Source organism: Poecilia mexicana, unplaced genomic scaffold (genome assembly GCF_051168715.1).
Source record: "Poecilia mexicana isolate PSO_F unplaced genomic scaffold, ASM5116871v1 scaffold_23, whole genome shotgun sequence".
Taxonomy (NCBI): Eukaryota; Metazoa; Chordata; class Actinopteri; order Cyprinodontiformes; family Poeciliidae; genus Poecilia; species Poecilia mexicana.
In genome coordinates, this window is record NW_028263392.1 from 12,447,210 (window position 1) to 12,468,222 (window position 21,013).

General features: G+C 40.0%; 1 protein-coding gene across 1 annotated transcript; it reads right to left on the reverse strand.

Annotated features, from left to right (window-relative positions):
• Nucleotides 1–7: 7 nt before the first annotated feature.
• On the reverse strand, nt 8–20,741 carry LOC106910067 (putative polypeptide N-acetylgalactosaminyltransferase 8). The gene is made up of 12 exons (XM_088003469.1): nt 20,397–20,741; nt 19,246–19,486; nt 15,304–15,470; nt 13,856–14,039; nt 13,762–13,778; nt 5,309–5,489; nt 3,453–3,567; nt 2,621–2,806; nt 2,336–2,473; nt 495–590; nt 256–423; nt 8–172 (listed from the first exon to the last, which is right to left on the reverse strand). Exons 1-12 carry the CDS (start codon nt 20,569–20,571, stop codon nt 8–10), a joined length of 1,833 nt encoding a protein of 610 aa, XP_087859595.1. The 5' UTR covers nt 20,572–20,741.
• Between the last annotated feature and the right edge of the window lie 272 nt (nt 20,742–21,013).

Genomic DNA, 21,013 nt, shown 5'->3' on the forward strand with positions numbered 1-21,013 from the left:
TTGCAGGTCACAGTACCTGTTTCTCTGAATTAATGTGCCGTTTCTGTGCCGTAATCACATGTTGTATCGTCCATCTCTGACCGCTGCACTGCTGGAGAACCAGTCTGGGGTACATGTCTCCCAGCACTACTTCCAGGCATCTCTTAGTGTCTCTGTTCTGGATCTGTCCTCCCTGTGAATAAAATTATTTTATCTTTAACTTCCCTCCAGAAAAAAACACTTTGTGTTGCATATTTAGATTGAAATTGTTTTTACCTGTTTGAAGTCCCAAAACATGTGGAGTTTCTTCTGCTGGGCCAGGTTGCACTGATGCAGTCCTGGTGAAACTCCTGAACCAGGATCCACCAGACAGTTGTTGCTGCTGTATTTGTGTGATTGGATCCCACCGATGTAAAGTTTTCCGTCAGTGAGGTAATAACAGTGCTGAGAGACAGAAAAACAAAATCAAGAAGCAAGAAGCAAAAGTCTGAATGTTGTGAGCTGCTGAGCGTTACCTGAGAGGAGAAGAAGTGGCATCCATAGAGGATGGGTGTGGAGCCAGGAGCCGGGCCCTGATCCACACACTTAGCGGGCCAGCGGTCATTAATCAGCTGCACACAAAAAACAAACATAATAAAATGTTTCATGTAGTTCTGTGGAGGCCACCAGTAACCAGTACTGATTACTGGTGCTAGCTTTTTAGCATATATAATGGGTAAGTTCAAATTTATCGGCAGTAAAGTTTCAGTTTTTAGATTAATCTCAAAATTTTAAAAGTCAATGTTCAACTTCTTTTCTATCTATAATGATCATAGTGTAAAAAAAAAACTCAAAAGCCACAAGTAGACCAGAGACATTTTTACAATTTCTGCCGAGCTTGGTTGTAAAATGGCAAATCATCTCCTATGAAATGTTTAGGCTAGAAGGCTAGAAATAGACTGCTACTAAAGATTTTTCAGTCTGGTAACTTTAGATACTGGCAGGAGAAGGGAATTTGCTGATTGGAGCACTGCTACGAAAAGCAAGTATTTATGTCACTACAGCAGTTAAAAGAAGTTTAAACTGACAAAGATTTCCTTGGCTATCTCCAACTTCGCGACTTCATAAGAGCTAATCAGAAAGGAAGTTGGAAGCTACCATCTATGTCTCCCGTTGAGGAAATGTGTCATGCCAGTTGGCCGTTATGTAAAATCATTTCAAGGGTGTATACAGCACTCATGTCAACTTTAGCTATAAATGGGATGGATAGTTCCAGAATCAAATGGGAAAAGGATTTGGGAATATCTATTGAGAGGCAATTATGGAATAATTTGTGCAGAGAAGGTCTCACATCTACTCTAAATGCTCAATTTAGACTAGTACAATTTAATTTTACACATCAGTTATATGTCACCCCACAAAAATTACATAAATATAATTCTAATGTATCTCCTCTTTGTTTTAGATGTGGCATGGAGGAAGGAACATTCCTCCATGCCACCTGGCATTGCTCTAAATTGCAGGGTTTTTGGAAAGGGGTTTGTGAAACGTTATCAGACATTCAGCATCATGATTCCAATTGACCCAGAGATCTGTCTATTGGGGAACTTTACAAATTCCAATTTATAGACAGTCTGTGACAAGAAACTTACAGAAATCCTTTTGGCAATTGCTAAGAAATGTATTACAACAAAATGGAAATCAGACTCCCCCCTCCCAATTAAAATGTGGCTTTGTGAGATTAATAGCTGTGTGACACTAGAAAAAATAACCTACTGGATGCAGAATAGAGGCAAGACTTTTTATAAAATATGGCAGCCTTTTTTAAGTTATATGCAAAATCTACCAGCACATTGGATTGATTGATGATCCTGTAATCGAGCTGGACTCGACAAGATTTATGAGCGAATCTGATACCATCTGTGTCTCAATCCATTTCCGATTCATATACATTTTATTTCATCCCTATAGATTACCCACCCCCGTCCAGTCCTCCTTTGGTTGTGTTATATTATTGTAAATGTATTTTACTTTCAATATGTCTCATTGTTTGAATTGTGCTTCATTGTGTACCAGTTTTGTCCCATTAGTTTATACCTGCGATGTTACTACTAAAAATCCAAAATAAAATATTCTTTAAAAAAAATCCATCTCCTATATTTATTTTTTTTCTGTCTTGTATTTGTTTTTTTCTTGTGGTTTTCCCAACCACAGGCCTTTTATTCAGGTAAAATACTGTCTGCTGATAACTACTCCACAGAACCCCATCTCAAAAATATCACACCGTTTCCTTTAGCTGCCATTATAACTTAGCAGTAACTAATTGGCACATTGAGACCCTGTGTGAGGATTTAAAAGCCCAGTGTTTTTAACTCACAGCTCCGTAGCCCAGCAGGTCCTGCAGCAGTTCCAGCATGGGGTAAACATTATCCAGGTACCACTGGAAGGGTTTACACTTCAGCCTCTCCCTCAGCTTCTTCCTCTCAGAAACATCCCCGATGTCAATTCCATGATTCTGTTGGAGAACACATTCAATAAGATCACATGAGGCCGTTTTCTGGATCATTAAGTTCGTTTGTGGCCTTTCCTAAACCCTAATCGGATTATTTTTGATGACTAAAGATTGAACTCATGTTAGTAATAATGTGGCGTCTCGTCTGACCCCGATGGGAAGATTCCAGGCCACTTCCACGTTGTATTTGTAGTCGTCCATCCAGACCTCTGCCACCCTCAGGGCGTTGCGTCTCATCAAGGCACTCAGGTCCAGGGCGTAGGGCTTATGAAAGCGTTCAATGTGAGCGACCTTGGAGCAGGGAATGACCTCTATGCTGCCTCCACACAGCCACACCTGCCAAAACACAAACTCACTTTAAAACAGTCAAAGAAAGGCAAAACAAGAGTCTAAAACACTTTTAATATTAATAATTCTTCACTAATAAGCTGGAAAGTTGTTGGTTCCAGAAACCACCACTAGGGGGCAGATGACTGAAATAATCTCATAAGTTAAAAATGAAAAATACCAATTTAATGTATTCAATTTTCTTTTAATTACTTTTTATATCTCTAATATTTGTACATTACTTTTATTATTTAACTGTCATCCATTTTTTTCCATTTTTGTGGTAAAATAAATTAGAAACAAATATTGAATTGTCAAAAATAAATTACAGAAAATTCTAAAATGAATATCAAATCAGCTAAATTGTAAATGTAAAATTAGAGGCTAAAGTGATTTTTTTTTTACTAAAATATTTTTTTCCCTACATCATTCCAAAGTACAAATCTAATAATATTTGTTTACTATCTAAATGTATTAAAACTGATTCCATATATCCATTTTAATGTGGCAAGGACAAATTACTGAGCTAAATAAATAAATGGAACAGCAATATTGTCATTATATATAACAAAACCAACACTTGTAACATATAAAACACGAGTCTAAACCATTTAATTGTGTTTCTTTTTGGTTCTGAGCTCATTTTAAATCTCACCCGTATGCCGAGCTCCACGTTTTCACCTCCGTATGTCTTCATCCCGCCATCAAGGCTTCCGATCTCTCCAAAAAACTTCCGATCTGCAACCAGTATTCCCATGACGGACGGGCTCCTGGTGGGACCAGGAAACAGATCAAACACTGAAAGTGGCTAATAAGTCAATAAACAACAACAGAGAAATCAAGTCTTAAAGGCTCCATCTGGTGCCACCTAGTGGCTGAAATTCTAAGTGGCGAAGACAGTTTTTAAGGTTCTGCAATGATTTTAAGACTAAACGCTTATGCATTATGTAAAGAGGAGTAACTTCTAGTAAAATCTGAAATGAATCACCCTGAAATAATTTAGCATAAATTGGTGTCTGAGCTGTTTAATTTAAAATAAAAATATTTTCTTCCAGATGAGAATATACACGTCTTTTTCAACATTAAAAACTCTCAAGAACTGCATAAGAGTAGTTCAGGCTTCTTCTGTCTGACGGGACTTTAATAGAATCTGTTTCTCGCTTACTTGTGGAGTTCCTCAGGGATCTATTCTGGGGTCAATGTGTTTATATGTTACCTTCAGCTTTAGTTCCCTAAAACAAATATTGTCACCTTCCTGAAATAATGTCCCAAATCACCTTTTTGGCAAAAAATATACTTAAACCATTATTTTAGAAAGTAAAATAACTACCATCGGCTGAAGAGGCACTCTCTCTCTCTTCTTTAAAACATGACTTTGATGCTAGTTTTGACAACACTCCCAATTTGAACATCTTTTTATACCCTGTCCTGTGGGGTCACATTTAACCAATAACACCAAGCTGATTTAAGACTTCAAAGGATAAATATTCCCTGCTCAAAATGTCCTGCAGCAGGCTTTCTGTCAATAGTGCTTTGTGTGCTTCTCTTTAACCTGTTTGTTTCCCGTCATGGACGCTCTCCTTCACCAGAACACAAACCGGTACATAGCAACAACAACATTTTACAGCAATTAAGCCAAACACTGAGCTGGTTGTCCAACATGCTGTGAAAAATGAACCAATGCTGACAGTGAAGTAATCAGGACCAAGTGTGAGATGTCATTATAATCTCATTATAGCAAGTTATAAATATGCCAAACAATTAACCCCCTTAAAACAAACCTGTTTAGCCACAAATAAGGGTCAACATTAAGTCACTGCTATAGCTGTAACCAAAGTAAATGTAAACCAAATCCATGACATTTTTATTTTTGCAAAGTGAAGATGAGGCACAAAGAGAGATATTTGTAAATATTAAAAAGGAGAAGTTTGAGTTGAGCTTCTGGTTTAGAGCAGGAAGATATGGGGGGTTCAAATAAATAAAATAGTAAAACGTAATACTGTGAAATCAGTTTCATTTCATATGAAAAATCTGAATGTTATTAAAGTTTTGCCAGAATGTATTGATAAACCCCACTAAACTGTTAAAATATCAATAAATAGCTGTTTGTCTCAACATTCAGTAAGTGTTTCTTAAAATGAAATAAATTTGAACATCTTCTCCATCCAGGATTTTGTGATCGTTTTTGTGGGGGTTTTTTGCAATCAAAATCAAAGACGTTTTGGTGCAAAATTAGAAATATTTGTAAGGAATGTTTATGTTAAATGTGACTTTTTATTACTCGCTGTATTGATCACTTAAACTCAATGGTTTTTTTTTTTACCAATTTTGTAGATTTGTGAAAAACTAGAGGGACTTATTGATGTAATTTAGAACCTAGAGGGCCACATAAAAAGCTACAGTAGGCCAGATTTGGCTCCCAGGCCTTGAGTTTGGCACATGTGCTATAAACTATAAACCAAGCATAAACAGTGTGGGCTTTCTAACAAATATGACTGAAGTGACTCTTACTTGCCAGGTTGGGATTCATCCTCCAAGGCGTACCACTCGGGTCTGAATGCCTCATACCTGCACCATAAGGCCCAGTCAAAGCCATCAGCATTGGCCATATAAGGAATCACTATCAGGTCATCAAAGTCGACTTTATCAAAAACTGGTGTCAGTATCACAGTGCGGTCCTCTTTAATCCGAGCCAGTGTGGCCTATGTGGTTTTGGTGGCTTCTATCGGTGTGGTAATGAACGACAAGGAGCTGCTCAAGTTGGCATCAGCTGTTTCTTTAATTCTCCATCTGCATTTCACAGAACGGGCATGGAGGTAAGGTCAGTCTCTGGCATAAAACAAGCTCCTCGTCAGTGATCCTCATGGCTCTGAGGATTACCCATAATACAATAACCACAATAAAATAATTTAAAATTACAGTGATCGTATAGTGGATTTTGTTTTACAATAAAAGGACAACCAGTGAGTCTCCTTTTTAGAGAAAATAAAGTAACTAATTAAAATGTTCTGAAAAATAAAATAAAATGCTGACATTTTATTTACTGGATGCCATTTTTATGTTTTAGTTTATATAACCTTGCATTTTAGAACAATGCAGAAACATAAATTAACCACATCATTGTATAAAACTGTTAATATAAAACTCAGTGTCATGCTAACCATCTGCTACAGGAGATTTGGTAAAACATACCTGCATTTCACAGAACGGGCATGGAGGTAAGGTCAGTCTCTGGCATAAAACAAGCTCCTGCAAGGAGGAGCCATAATGTTACCACGTGGGAAATTCCCACTGCACTTTCCCACGAACTAAACATTCTCAAACACGACAAAAACGACATAATAACAGAACTAGCGTGACCCAGACCGAACATATTTCAACAATATGCAAAAACGAAAACCACAAACGCACTTCACAAAATGCATTAATAATATTTCTTTAACACATGACAGAGACACGTTACCTCGTCAGTGATCCTCATGGCTCTGAGGATTACCCATAATACCTCGCTCTTTCTAGGGTGAATGCAATACAACTTTTTACCAGCAGATGGTGCATTTTAGCAGGATTTAACCTCAACCATTTTAACTATGTTACATACACCCCCCTTAAATTCTGCTAAAATGGGGTTGCATCAAACAAGCACACACAGCACTAAAATAAAAGTGCGATAAAGAGAGCACATAGTTGTCACATCAGTTCAAAACTTCCCCTAAGGAATAATGCTAGCAAGAGTGTGGCCAATACTCTCACCAACACAGACCCAAAAGATGCCATTTACACCTTTTGATATTCAACCGTTGCTCTATAAGGCAATCACCGAGAAAAAAAAACAACCCCCAAAAAACTTTGAATTAACACAAATCTACCCAGCAAACATTGTCTTTACAAAGGAAAACAGAGAGTCCACAGTCGACATTGAATCATCCACACCCTGTTCATTCATTTCACATATAAGTCTGGCCGGAGGCTTAACAAGCCTACCCGACCTAGTGCATAGCCGAGAAGGCTGAGTGCAAATAACATCAGTTGCGGGCAAGTCCAGTTTTGTGTCAATACTATGTTCAGCTGAAAGATCATGCTGAATGAGCTCAGAGTGGACAGCTGCAGTTGTAAGGTTGGAAACTGGTTCAGGAGAGCTTGACAGTGCAACAGATTCAGGGAGATGAGGTTCAGGCAAATCCTTGGTCACATCACTTGAGACAGGAGACACAATGTCTACTGAAGAACCACATACTGAAATGTCAGAAGCACAGTCAGGGTGATTTACAACAACTTCATCCATACAACCATTTCCGTCCATCTGCAAAAGCCAGTTCACAGTTTTAGTTTCATTGTCCTGTACCTCATCAGGCACAACAGGGTGAGAAGGTCCACTTCCTGCTGTGGAAGGGCAAGAGGAATTGTCCACATCATCAGAAACGGCAGCAGCAGTAAGAAAGTTGACAGGGAGGAGAAGATTTCTGTGGAGAACCTTTGTCCTTGATGTGACAGGGTCTCTGATGCAATACACATTGATATCAGGCTTCACAGACACCACTTCATATACCGTTGATTCCCATTTGTCTGCAATCTTCCTCTTCCCTCGCTCACCACGATTAGCAACCAAAACTCTGTCACCCACATCGAGAGGAGAACCTTTAGCCTTGCGGTTGTAGTACATTGCTTGATGGGCTTGTTCTGATGAACTGTTTTGTCGGGCAATGCGGGCAGCCACAGAGAGGTCATGTTTGAGGCGGGAGACAAACTCATGATGGTCTACAACTGGGCCATTTGACAGAGCGTGCTGGAAAACCACATCAATGGGCAGGCGCGGGATCCTGCCGAACATAAGGAAAAACGGTGCAAATCCAGTTGTTTCATGCTCAGTGCAATTGTAGCAGAATGTTAGCATTTTGAGCATCTGAGGCCATCTTGCCTTGGACTGGGGAGGAAGTGCACGTATCATGTTTCCTAAGGTTCTATTGTAACGTTCAACAATGCCATTCCCCATCGGGTGGTACGGTGTAGTGTGAGATTTTTGTATGCCAGCCATTTCCAGAAGTTCTTTGATGAGAAGACTTTCGAAATTTGCTCCTTGATCTGAATGAATGCGTTTAGGAAATCCATATGTGCAAAAGAAGTCATCCCACAGACGACGAGCAACTTGTTTGGCTGACTGATTCTTGCATGGAAATGCATGTGCCATCTTGGAAAAGTGGTCTGTTACAACTAGGACATCCACACTACGCTTATCTGAGAGCTCAGCTGTCCAAAAATCAATACAGACCAGTTCCATTGGCTCAGAGGTCTGAATACTTTCAAGGGGAGCTCTGTCATTAGGTTCTGGAGTTTTGCCAACCACACATCGAAAGCAACACTTGACATGGTTAATGATGTCACGTTCCATCCCAATCCAAAAGAACCTCTGTCTGGCGAGAGACAGTGTGCGGGCCTGGCCCTGATGACCAGCTGAGTCGTGCACTCCTTGGAGGACTTTGGCTTTTAAAGAGTCAGGGACAAGAAACTGTTGAGTTGTCATGTTCATTTGTTTGTCTTTCTTAACTCTGTAAATCAGGCCATCTTTAATGACAAGCTTAGGCCAATGTCTCAGCAGGTTTAAAACACCAGGTGACTCACTTGCTCGTTCACGTCTGGTGGGTCTCCTGTGACGCTGCATATAATAGAAAAGTCTGCCCAGCACACCATCCTGACCTTGTAAATTAGCAAGTTCACTCTTTGGCAGCAAGGCAGATTGATCAGTGTCACTGAGTTGCAAGACAGCTGGATCAGTGGCTCTCATCTGACTGAAACCTCCAGACTCATGTGCCTCAAGAACAGCTGACACATCTTGTGATGTTAATGATGTCTGGGAAGTTGGTGAGGGCACCTCAGCATCGTCATCTGTGCATTCAACAACCAACTGACAGTTGGTCGTACAACGAAACGCGTCTTGGACCGTTTTCTCCACCACACCGTTCACCTGGTTAAGTAGTGCGGTATATGGTTCAGTTACAATGCGATGGCTCATGCATGACTGAACAAATGGTTCTCTACTCAAGGCATCAGCAACAACATTTTTGCTACCAGGAACATAGTTCAGATCAAAACTATAGGGAGCGAGCCTGGACACCCACCGCTGTTCACACGCATCTAACCTTGGTTTGGTTAGTATGTACGTTAATGGGTTGTTGTCTGTCCAGACTGTGAAATGACGCCCTTTAAGCCAGTGGCTAAACTTGTCACAGATTGCCCATTTCAGAGCAAGAAATTCCAAGCGATGTGCTGGATAGTTTAGCTGAGAGCGTGAGAGAGTCCTACTGGCAAAAGCCACCGGTCTAGCCACCTTTCCATCAGGAGGAAGCTGTGACAAAACAGCTCCAATGCCATCAAAAGAGGCATCAACTGCAAGGATGAATGGAGCATTAAAATCTGGATGAGCCAAGGTAACACCACTTATCAACTCATTTTTCAAAGTTTTAAATGCTTCCTTGCACTCATCAGTCCAGTCAGATGGGGACAGTTTAACCCGACCCTTTTTAAATTTGGGTTTGTTGCCTCGCCCCTTTTTGTTTGTCACTCGTGGCTCAGCTACAAGGCTAAAGAGTGGTTTAGCTTTAACGGAGCACTTCCCAATAAAGTGATGATAATAAAGGACCATCCCAAGAAAGGATCTAATTTTCCTGGCACATGGTGTCTCACCATCAGGCTCCATAAGATCAGTTTCCTGTACCTCACTGATAGCCTGAACTTTACTAGGATCAGTGCTTACACCATCCTCACTTATCACATGACCCAAAAATTTCACTGACCTACGAAGGAAGTGACACTTTTTGGGAGACAGTTTTAAGTTATTTGCAGCCAGACGAGAGAAAACCATCTGGAGCCGATCAAGCGCAACCTGTTCAGATGGGGCAAAGACCATCAGGTCATCCAAATAACATAGCAAGCTAGTGAAATTTTGGTCCCCAAAAATAGACATCATCATCCGCATAAAAGTTGCGGGGCTGTTGGTCAAGCCTTGAGGCATCCTATTGTACTCATGCAGGCCAAAAGGAGACGAAAAGGCAGTAAACCTTTTGTCATCCTCGTGTAGTCTCACATTATAGAACCCTGAAGTCAGGTCCATGGTGGAAAAGAATACATTCCCACCAAGTGCAGCGAGGGCATCTGTTTGATGAGGCAATGGATGCGCGTCTTTAACGGTTCGCGCATTCAACCATCTGAAATCATTGCAGATACGGAGATCTCCATTCGGCTTCACAACCAGAACCAGAGGAGAGGAGTATTCGCTTTGTGATTTACGAATAATTCCCAACTCCTCCATTTCACTCAGAGCAGTGCGCAGTTTTTCATAATGACAAGGCGGAACACGCCTGTATGGTAGCCTAAAGGGCTTGTCATCCACCAGACGTATTCTGTGCACAAAATCTGTAGCATCCCCACAGTCCATTTTATGCCGAGAAAAGATGTATTCATACTGCTGAATTATTTGCAGTAACTTATTTTTCCACTCAAGGGAGACTTCACAAGATGAGAAGTCCAAGTCCTGGAGTCCAATGTCACTCAGAATGTGAGACATCTCCTCGTCAGTTACTGGTGTTTCTACAGGGTCTTTGGTGTACTGTGTGTTGGATTGGATGCACTCAGGTTTGGTGAAGTCATGTACAGAAACACAAGTGGACACATCGGCAACTTTTGCATTTCTTCTCAGAGTGAGAAGTTTTTCAGTTGGATTTACAATCTTGACAGGAACACAACCATCAGCATACAATGATGCTACAACTCTCCCCACTAGGATTTGTCTGGGTCTGCACTTGGACTGAGTTGGTTCAATGATGACTGAACATCCAACTAAAGAAACATCAGATGTAGGCAGTTTGGCCCAAACTAAATGTTCAGTTAGAGGCTGGAGAGTAACAGACCTTTTGAGTTTGGCTGTGCCCACTTTGATGGGTTTCATGCCTGGGTCACAGGACATCGAGTCTGACAGCAGAGACATTAAACAGGGCAAATTGTCTTTGTGAATGTCTCTCTGAGAGGAACAGTCAGTTGTCTCATCAAAAGAGACTTTCATTCGTGAAATCAGCCATCTGATAGCATTACTGCCCAATATCATTTCATCAGATTGGCCCGGAACCACTAGAACAGGGATCATGACATTAAAGCCAAAAACTGTTAGAGTGAGTTCATACAATGCAGAAGGTGTGACGACATGACCTCCACATCCAACAATAACAAAATCAGCGGCTGGTTTCTTATCCAGGTTCGTGAGATAGTTTGAAAGTTTTGCTTCTGCTTCCTCACTCATGGTGCATGCCATTGATCCACTGTCAACCAAGGCTTTGAGGGAATGTGTGCCTCCAACAGTCACATCCGTGTAGAACAAGCTGTCAGTCTTAGAAAGTCTCTGAGGGGCTTGCACAATCAGTGTCTTTTGTGGTGGAACCTTGCTGCTGTAATTAATGTACAGAGTCTCACAGTCCTCATCAGAAGAATCCAAGGTGGGAGTGTCACTAAGAGGATCTGCGCTGTCCTCCCCTCCACGCAGATCTTTCAGTTTTCCTGTTGGTTGTGGGAAGGTAGCTGATCTCTCTGACTGCAGTTTCGACTTGAATGGCCAGGAAGATGACAGAAGAAGCACAGATTGTTCTGTCGGCAGTGCATACGTGCAGTGTGAGAATTATCATTACACACAGAACATGGTATGTCATTCAGTCCTTTAATAGTCGGCAAACGGTTTTTAACAGGTTGCCTTCTGCTGGACTGGGAGTTGCACTGGGCTTGAAGTAGCACTTTCTCCAACATGCCAATCAGTCTTTCCATTGTGGAATTGTCTGGGGCCACACATTGTTGCAGTTCCTGCTTTTGAACAGATGTGGGCGCTGTGCAGGCCACTTCTGCTCGGTTCACACTGATTCTGCTTTCTTTCTCAGCAGACCGCAGTCCCTTTTCCATATGATACTCATCCAACACTTCCTGAACATCTTGTGCCGACCATTTTTCTATGGTCTTGGATCTGAAGGTGAGAGCTAAATCTTTACATGGACAGTATCTGATGAACATGCGAGTGACTTCAACACTTGGATTGTCAAAGGTCTTACCCTGTTCTTTAAGTCGGTTAGCAGCAACATCAGCTGCTCCATTCAATCTTAGCCAATATTCGAATGGATCCTCGTTCTCTCTTGGCCGGGTGGAGTAAAAATCAGCAAGCGGTACTGGAGAGCACTGATCAGACCCAAAATGTTTGCGCAGAAGCGAATAGATGGCTTGTGGATTACGCTGAACATCAATTCCACAGTTGCGTATTCCACACCTCACAACATCCCTCGCTCTGCCTCTAAGATGGATAAGGATCTCCTCAGCCTGGTGTTCTTGCTGCACACCACTCTTTTTTATGTAATTTTTCATCGAGTCCTCCCATTCATCAACTGTAACCGTATCAGAACTCTCCCCCTTAAAAATAGGTGGTTCCTTCACCTGGCTTCTGGAGACGAGTTGGACCTGAGAAAGATCCAGTGAGCCGCATGGGACTTGATGGTTCTCATTTCGAGTTGTTTCAATTACAGTTCCACTTGGGCTGCTTGAGTTCAGGTGTGCCATAACACTATCAGCCAGCTGTTGCCCTATTTGTTGGACAATAGTGCTCATCTGATCCACTAGCCCAGCATTATCAACATGAGAATCTTGGATAGATGTGCTAGAACACTGAGGAGGTTGAATAGTAGGACAGGTCTGACCACTGGGTGTAACAGTTTCCCCAGTCACCAATGAGTCATTTACAGTATGTACATCAAGTGATGGACTACCCAATGAAAATGGAACAGGGGTGTTAGAGAACCCTCTACCTCTGCCAATACAGAGTGGAGTCCCATTTGATTGTCCAAAATTACTGAAACTCATTTTGACAAAAGTCCAAGAGCATTCAAAAGAAATGTCCTTTCACAAAGATGTACAAACACACTCAGATGCGCTACTTAGACTTCCGTTGCAAATTCAGATGACACAGTGGAGCACCAGCAACGTGAGGATCAGAAGTCACCAGCCCGGTCCGATGTAGTTCTCGACGAGTCACGGCACCATTGTGGCCTATGTGGTTTTGGTGGCTTCTATCGGTGTGGTAATGAACGACAAGGAGCTGCTCAAGTTGGCATCAGCTGTTTCTTTAATTCTCCATCTGCATTTCACAGAACGGGCATGGAGGTAAGGTCAGTCTCTGGCATAAAACAAGCTCCTCGTCAGTGATCCTCATGGCTCTGAGGATTACCCATAATACAATAACCACAATAAAATAATTTAAAATTACAGTGATCGTATAGTGGATTTTGTTTTACAATAAAAGGACAACCAGTGAGTCTCCTTTTTAGAGAAAATAAAGTAACTAATTAAAATGTTCTGAAAAATAAAATAAAATGCTGACATTTTATTTACTGGATGCCATTTTTATGTTTTAGTTTATATAACCTTGCATTTTAGAACAATGCAGAAACATAAATTAACCACATCATTGTATAAAACTGTTAATATAAAACTCAGTGTCATGCTAACCATCTGCTACAGGAGATTTGGTAAAACATACCTGCATTTCACAGAACGGGCATGGAGGTAAGGTCAGTCTCTGGCATAAAACAAGCTCCTGCAAGGAGGAGCCATAATGTTACCACGTGGGAAATTCCCACTGCACTTTCCCACGAACTAAACATTCTCAAACACGACAAAAACGACATAATAACAGAACTAGCGTGACCCAGACCGAACATATTTCAACAATATGCAAAAACGAAAACCACAAACGCACTTCACAAAATGCATTAATAATATTTCTTTAACACATGACAGAGACACGTTACCTCGTCAGTGATCCTCATGGCTCTGAGGATTACCCATAATACCTCGCTCTTTCTAGGGTGAATGCAATACAACTTTTTACCAGCAGATGGTGCATTTTAGCAGGATTTAACCTCAACCATTTTAACTATGTTACACCAGCAGGGGTTCTGCCCTGCAATCAGAAAGCTGTTTTACTAGAACATTAAAAATAAGATGGAAAACTTCAGAATGCAAAGTCCTTCTACCAACCACTGAACATGGACCTCTATGTGTGCATCCAAGATGGCCACCACATCTCCCACTGCAGCTTTCCACCCCGTCAGTCTGGCCTGGGTCAGGCCGAGCTGCTCAGAGTGCCTAATCTTCTTCACCAGACCGGGCCGCTCCTCATGGATGGAGCTAATGTACAAGTCCAGCTTGTCCAATAAATCATCTGCAGCAAAATAAAAACAAAAACCTTCTGGGGAGGAGATTCCATCTTCGCACATTTAGGGGAAATAAGGATGAACATTATCCAAACGCCCAAAAATTCCAGAGGCATTTATAGGTCCTGTTTAAGCTAGGAACCCTTAGTGAAATTTAAAACGATATATGAAACACTTAATTCCGATAAACAAAGAGACTCATACAAAAGTCCTGTCATTCTTGAATGAATGCTAAAACTTCACTGCATGAATTGTATAAACTCAGAGTAGACCTCAAAATTAACAGTGCTTATTGGCGTCATGTTTTTTTCCATCCTGTTACGTTCTTTTCTGTTACCCCCTTTTCTGGCTTATTATCCTCACCTTCGTAGCACAGCAGTCATTTTTGTTTGAGAAGTTGACGCTGCTTCGTCATGTAGCTGAATGAGCGCCTAAAGTGATAACTTAAGGAGCTTGTTTAATGTTTATACCGGACTCTGTTTGGACCGTTTCTTTCCCGCTCTGGAATGGCCGCCATCTTTGTTTCTACATCAACGGCTCCGCTTTGAGGTGACCAGTGGCGCCCTCTGCTGGATGGCGGCCAAAACTACAACACTAAAAGAGGGTCACAGGGTTTAGAATTTTAATCCAATAAACTGCTAATCGACAATTTAGCGCAAGTTGATTAATTGTTTGCATCGCTAATTCAAGCTAAACATGATTTGCATTCTTTTACTGTTTTTTCTTGAGTGTACAAAAGTATTACAAAGCATTTGTGAAACAAAGTGTTTCCAAAGCATTTAACTTAAAAAAAAAATGTGCCTCAAAAACTGCTTTTAAACAATAAGCACAGAGCAACCCAAGGTTTTAGCTGTTCTAAACAAATGCTTAATGTTCCTATGGATTACTCATCCTGCCTTTTTTAAGGTACATAAAACTTTGCAGAACAATAGAAAAAAAAATTGGGTTCCAAGTTGAACCGACCAGTAGCGGACACAAAGACTCAAGTACTAAGCCCAGTGGATTGCCATGTAACAATGGAGCACAGTAGGATCTGGAGTCTTTTAGAATAACACTGTCCACGCCAGGGCCGCAAATTTCTTCACTATACTCCAGGTGCCTTAAAAGGATATTAATTCATAGAGCTGAAAACAACAACCAAGATCACCCTGAATCTTTAAAGTAGAGCTTCCCACATTGTTTCCAGCAGAACTTTCAGATAAAACCTCAAATGAAAAATGCAAATTTTCAGTTGTCAAACTAATCCTACAGCTAATTGGATACCAAACAAACCGTTGGAACTGTGATCATCCACCAGTATGATTTCTCGCAGCAGCCGGGCAGGCGTCTTGTCGATGATGCTGCGGATGGCTCTCTTTATGACAGAAAGGGCTTCATCCAGATAGATCAAGATCACACTCAGGGAGGGTAGATCCTCTGGATACTGTTTCTCTGCACATCTGTAACCGTAAATAAAGTAACTGTAAGATAATTCATGGTATTCATGAAAGACAAATATGAGGTTATTGACAAAAAATAAAAGATAAATTGCTTTAACACTTGTTCTAGCGTTATGTGATATATAATTTAAGTTGAATGGTCTCTTTTGCCACCTCTGAGAAAGAAGTTGACACTTTTACACATTCTGTCCTTCATCGAGATCGTTCTGTTCTCGATGAATTTCTGAAATTCAGAAATTTATTTGTGATTCAAACAACATTCTGTGAAAACCAGAGAAACATCACAGAACCTTATTTTGGCAGCCCATGAACACAAAACACATTTGGAACCGATTGTTCTAATTTTGTTTCTCTATTTACTCCATTGTAGGAACATTTGTTTGATTACAAAGATGAAATAAGCTCTCAGTTTTACGTGATTATGAACCTATAAAAACAACCAATAAATCCACATTCTCTGATCTAAAGCCAGATCTCTATTTAATGTAATAAAGTGCTTGTGTATAATGACTTCAAACCTAAATCACCAATGGTTTACTCAAGCTGTAAAATTCTTATATTTTACATTGATTACATTCAGATGTAAACAATACTTTGTTCCTCCTGTTATAACTCATCATTAAATATGGTGGCTAATAAGCTAGCTTGCATGCCATGTAGTTGCAACATATTTTAGTGCAGTCTAGTTCGTCGTGTGTGTAATAAAACTTACTAAATTGCTCTCCTGCTTCATAAAGTTAGCACTTAGCATTACCAGGTGTGTGACATCAACGCACCTGTCTGGGTAATCTGGCCTCTAATTATAGATTTAACGTCCGTTTTCATACTTATGGCGTCTAGCATCTGCCATCGAAAGAGCTAACAGATAGTTGATATTTGCCATCTTGCGTTCAAAAAGTATAGCATCTGGTGGTGGAATTACGTTAGTTTTTTTTTTATTATTATTAAATCTAGAAGAATTAGCTTTAGGCAATATCTATTCAGAAAAACCTTTGCTAAGGACGTAACAGGCTCTGCTTCAGCGGTCATTCCTACAGCGATGTTTTCTCAGCAGTGTCCCCTCCTGCTCAGGAAGGGAACTGCAGGGGTTTCGAGAAGGAAATGCAGCTGAACATACTGTAGACACCCACAGGGGGCGCTGCAGCCAGCCCTCAATCAATGCAGCTGCTCTTTTTAATATAATCCTAAAACAATACAAATAAGGCAATTTTTCGCATGATATAAGAAATATTTATAGACTTTGCATAGCAGGACATTACCTGTCCGGATCACTACAAGAAAAGTTATAAATTAATTAATTAATTTATTCAAACCTCAAACTGATCCCCTGCCTAAAGGAACCTCAGACTGAAGAACTTTCAGCCCCCAAGTCACTTAAACTGGCTCTTTTAAATACCAGATCTCTCTGTGCTAAAACTCTATTAATTAATGATTTCATCACCGAGCATAATATTGATGTTTTATTTCTGACAGAAACATGTCTGAATGACAATAATGAACCAATCATACTAATTGAATCAGCGCCTCCTACGTACAATTTTTTAAGTGAGAATAGAAAACACAAAAAAGGAGGAGGTGTGGCTTCAATATTTAAGAATACCATAGACTGTAGTAAAATCTCTCTGGGTAATTTTATGTCTTTTGAGTATCTTGGAATTGAGGTAAAAGGCCACAAACGAACTTTGATACTAACTTCATACAAAACCCCAACATATGAGGAAAATTTCTTTACGGACTTCAATGAACTTCTATCTCTCATCTGCATTGATTACGATTGTTTGATAATTGTCGGTGATTTCAACATTCATGTTGACAACCCCGAAGACCGAGGGGCAAAAAAGCTGTTTAATATATTAGAGAGTTTTGGTTTAACACAACATGTCAAACAAGCAACACACACTCATGGACACACACTGGACCTGGTTATCAGTAGTATTCAGTTCATCTCCAGCTGAACAGAAACAAAACTGAAATTATCATCTTTGGACCTAAAGAGGAGCAAACTAGAATCAATGCTCAGCTTCAGTTATTACAACTGAAAACTAGTGATCAGACCCGAAACCTGGGAGTAGTGATGACCTCTGACCTGAACCTTCAGAGCCACATTAAGACAGTCACAAAGTCGGCCTTCTATCACCTGAAGAACATCTCCAGGATTAGAGGACTGATGTCTAGAGAAACTCATCCATGCGTTTATCTTTAGCCGCATTGATTACTGCAACAGCGTCTTCACAGGTCTGACTAATAAATCAATCAAACAGCTGCAGCTGATCCAGAACACTGCTGCTCGCGTTCTCACTAAAACCAGGAAGATAGAGCACATAACACCAGTTTTAAAGTCCCTACACTGGCTCCCTGTAGCTCAGAGAATAGACTTTAAAATACTGTTAGTTTATAAATCACTGAACGGTTTAGCACCACAATACATTAAAGATCTGTTATTGCTGTACCAACCGTCTAGACCCCTCAGATCTTCTGGTTCTGGTTCTGCTCTGCATCCCCAGAACCAGAACCAAACGAGGAGAAGCAGCATTCAGTTTCTATGCACCACGGATTTGGAACAAACTTCCAGAAAACTGTAAAACAGCTGAAACACTGAGTGCCTTTAAATCCCAACTTAAAACCCACCTGTTAGAGCTGCTTATGGCTAAATTAGGATTAGAGTGTGGGTTTTGATGTCTTCCATGTTTTTAATGTTTTTATCTTTACTTTTTGTGTATTTATTTCTCTTTCTCACTGTCTATGTTTTAATGATGTAAAGCTCCCCGGAAAACGTCCCAGTTAAACGACGTTTAACTAAAGTCCTACGGGGTTTAGAGTCCCAGTTGACGGCGTTTCAACTAAAAACCTAGAGGTTTGAGTCCTTGTCAAACGGTGGTTTTGACTAAAGTCCCAGAGGGTTAGAGCCCCAGTTAAACGACGTTTAACTGAAGTCCTAAAAGGGGTGCGGGTTTTATTGTTTTTATCTTTTTTAATCTTTTTCAAAATCTCTTTTTCTCACTGTTTATTCTAAGTCACATGCTGTTTGCATTTTAATTATGTAACACACTTTGAAATGCCTTGATGTTGAAATGTGCTATACAAATAAAATTTGATTGATTGAGAAAACTGTCTAACAATACGGTTTGAACCGATGTTCAAAAGACTGTTTCTATATATCAGTTGAATTTTTTTTCTCCATGATGTCAAATAAATCAGAATGTTTGAGGTGTTTCCTTAAAATACAGTAACTTAATAACTATGAATCTATCATCAAAAACAATCAATAACATGCAAAACAATGACATCACCTTTTGGTTTAGTTAGTTTTGGAATTAAATGTAAAAGAAAAAGATAATCCTGATAACAAAAAAAAACCAAGCTTAGTCAGCTCTAACACTTGTGTAATGCTAAAAGTTTGACAAGCCACTCCAATTTTTTAAAACTAATGTATTCTTGAATTTATGCAGCATTTAAAATCGTTCTTAGTGCAACTATTACCTGTGTTAGCTCAATATTATTATTATTGACCTTTATTCCACCAGGAAAATACCCCCAAAAACTTTTTTTAAGAGAATACAGGCTAAGACATAGATCGCTGTTGTGCATTTTCAAAACAACAAGCAGGAATGATGTCAATAAAGTCTAAACCTGTTCCAAAATCAAATAAGAATCTTGGTTGCTTATGGCAAATTGACTTTTCAGAGATGGGAAACTCCCTGTGATGACACCTGTGTGTGTGGAAAAGGTGTGCCAGCTTTCACCAGATTCTGCAGGAGGAGGAAGAGGAGCTCACCTCGGCGGCCTGGTGTCAGGAATGTCCCAGTTGAGCGGCAGCCGGTCACTCAGGAAGGCGTTGTATCCGTATCGCTGGAACAAATCCTCGGCCTCCTTCTGCTCCTCCTCCGACAGATCGTCGCCCCACTTTCTGAACAGACGGGAGTTCGGGTACAACTTCTTCACCAGCTTCTTCTCCTTCACTTTGACCCCTTTCTCTTCCTCCTGCTCCTTCTTTTCAGACTTTTTCATCAGGTCCACTGTGGACAAAAGCGCTGAGTCTTTAGTTTGTTTTACTTGCCCCTCCCTGAACTGCAAACAGCAGCACATAAAATCAACATTCAAAACAGTTAATATTATGATAATAAATACATATCTAACAAGTGATGTTGACTTTAAGTCATGTAGGAGTTTAGTTAGATATTAACTAGAATCCACACTGTGGCATTTTAAGAATTTCAACATTAGATTACATTATAACACTAAACAGACAAAACTTAAAAAAGCAATTTTAGAAAAGCCATAACTGATATCAAAAAGCTAAATCATTTGAAAATAGCTTAATGGCTTGAAACCTGTTCATAAGTTGAACTGAGTTTCTTCCTAAAAGTACGTTTGTTGTGAACGAGCACAAAGATTTTGCTGAATTTTGTGAAATTCTGAAGATATAAAATGGAGTCAAAATTTGCATAAAAGTTCTAAAATCTTAAAAATTGTGCAAATAGTTTAGTATACTTGAAGTAAGATAGAAGCTAATTTTCAAATAACTTTTCAGCGAGATATAGGAGCTTGTTTTAAGTAAATAAATCCTTAATATTGATTTTAAAAAGATCAAGTTCCACTGGCAGATTATTTAACTTAAAAATCAATGTTAAATAATTATTTTATCAAAACGGTTATCTATATCCTGCTGAAAAGTTACATATAAGTTGGTTTTGTTTTATTTTAAGTGTACTAAGATATTTGCAGAACTGCTGCTAAAGTATGCAGAACTAGTTAAGTGCAGAATAACATACAGATCATGGAATAGTAAGAAAAGAGAAACAATCTGAAGAGGTGAGAGTGCTGACAAGTCTTGGTTTGTTTAAGAATCAGCATAGACGTTCAAATAAACCCAGAAGAATGACATTTATTTTCTAAAATCAACTCAAATCTGAGAGGTGTACTCACACAGCCTGCTGATGTCCTCTTCCATCCTGTCCATCCTGCGGATGGAGTCGTCATGCTGGGCTCTCTGCAGCCTCTCTAAGTGGGATTGAAACTCTGTTTTTATGGAGCTCAGGTAAACCAGAGCTGAAGTCACAACGAAGAGCATCAGCGAACCTCTGACCCAGCCGGACCTCATCCTGCTGCAGACGCTGGGACGTTTCTGCTCTTAAACCAAGAGGCAGAAAGTTTTCTTCAAGCTGGATAATCTCTATCTCCACCCACATCAGCGAATCTGAAAACATAGATTTTAATCTGCTGGGCAGATTATCTTGTTTCAGTCTCACTCTTTACACAGTTTGTGTTTTCCTTCCTTCACACCTGCAGGGGTGTTCACCATCAACTCCACCAGCAAAATCTGTGGGGAAACACGGAGCAGGAGTGAAAGGAAAACTCAAATATCATTTTACTTCTGCTGTTTTAGTGAATATATTAAACAAACTCACTAAAAACAGGTGTTATTTAATTCATTTAAAGCTTCATTTGGCTTCAAAGCATAATTTTGTTCAATTGAATAAAAAAATATTTTTTTTCTGATCCATGCCATGTTTTCCTTGTGTCCACTCTGACCTGAGGCGTCC

What these genes read in the sequence shown, in the direction of transcription:
- LOC106910067 (XM_088003469.1), bottom strand. Translation starts at nt 20,571, where the DNA reads ATGAGGTCCGGCTGGGTCAGAGGTTCGCTGATGCTCTTCGTTGTGACT. An exon ending in ACGTGGAGCTCGGCATACGG is followed by an intron (nt 2,807 to 3,452) that starts GTGAGATTTAAA and finishes GTGTTTTGGCAG; the next exon opens with GTGTGGCTGTGTGGAGGCAG. An exon ending in GCCACTTCTTCTCCTCTCAG is followed by an intron (nt 424 to 494) that starts GTAACGCTCAGC and finishes TCTGTCTCTCAG; the next exon opens with CACTGTTATTACCTCACTGA.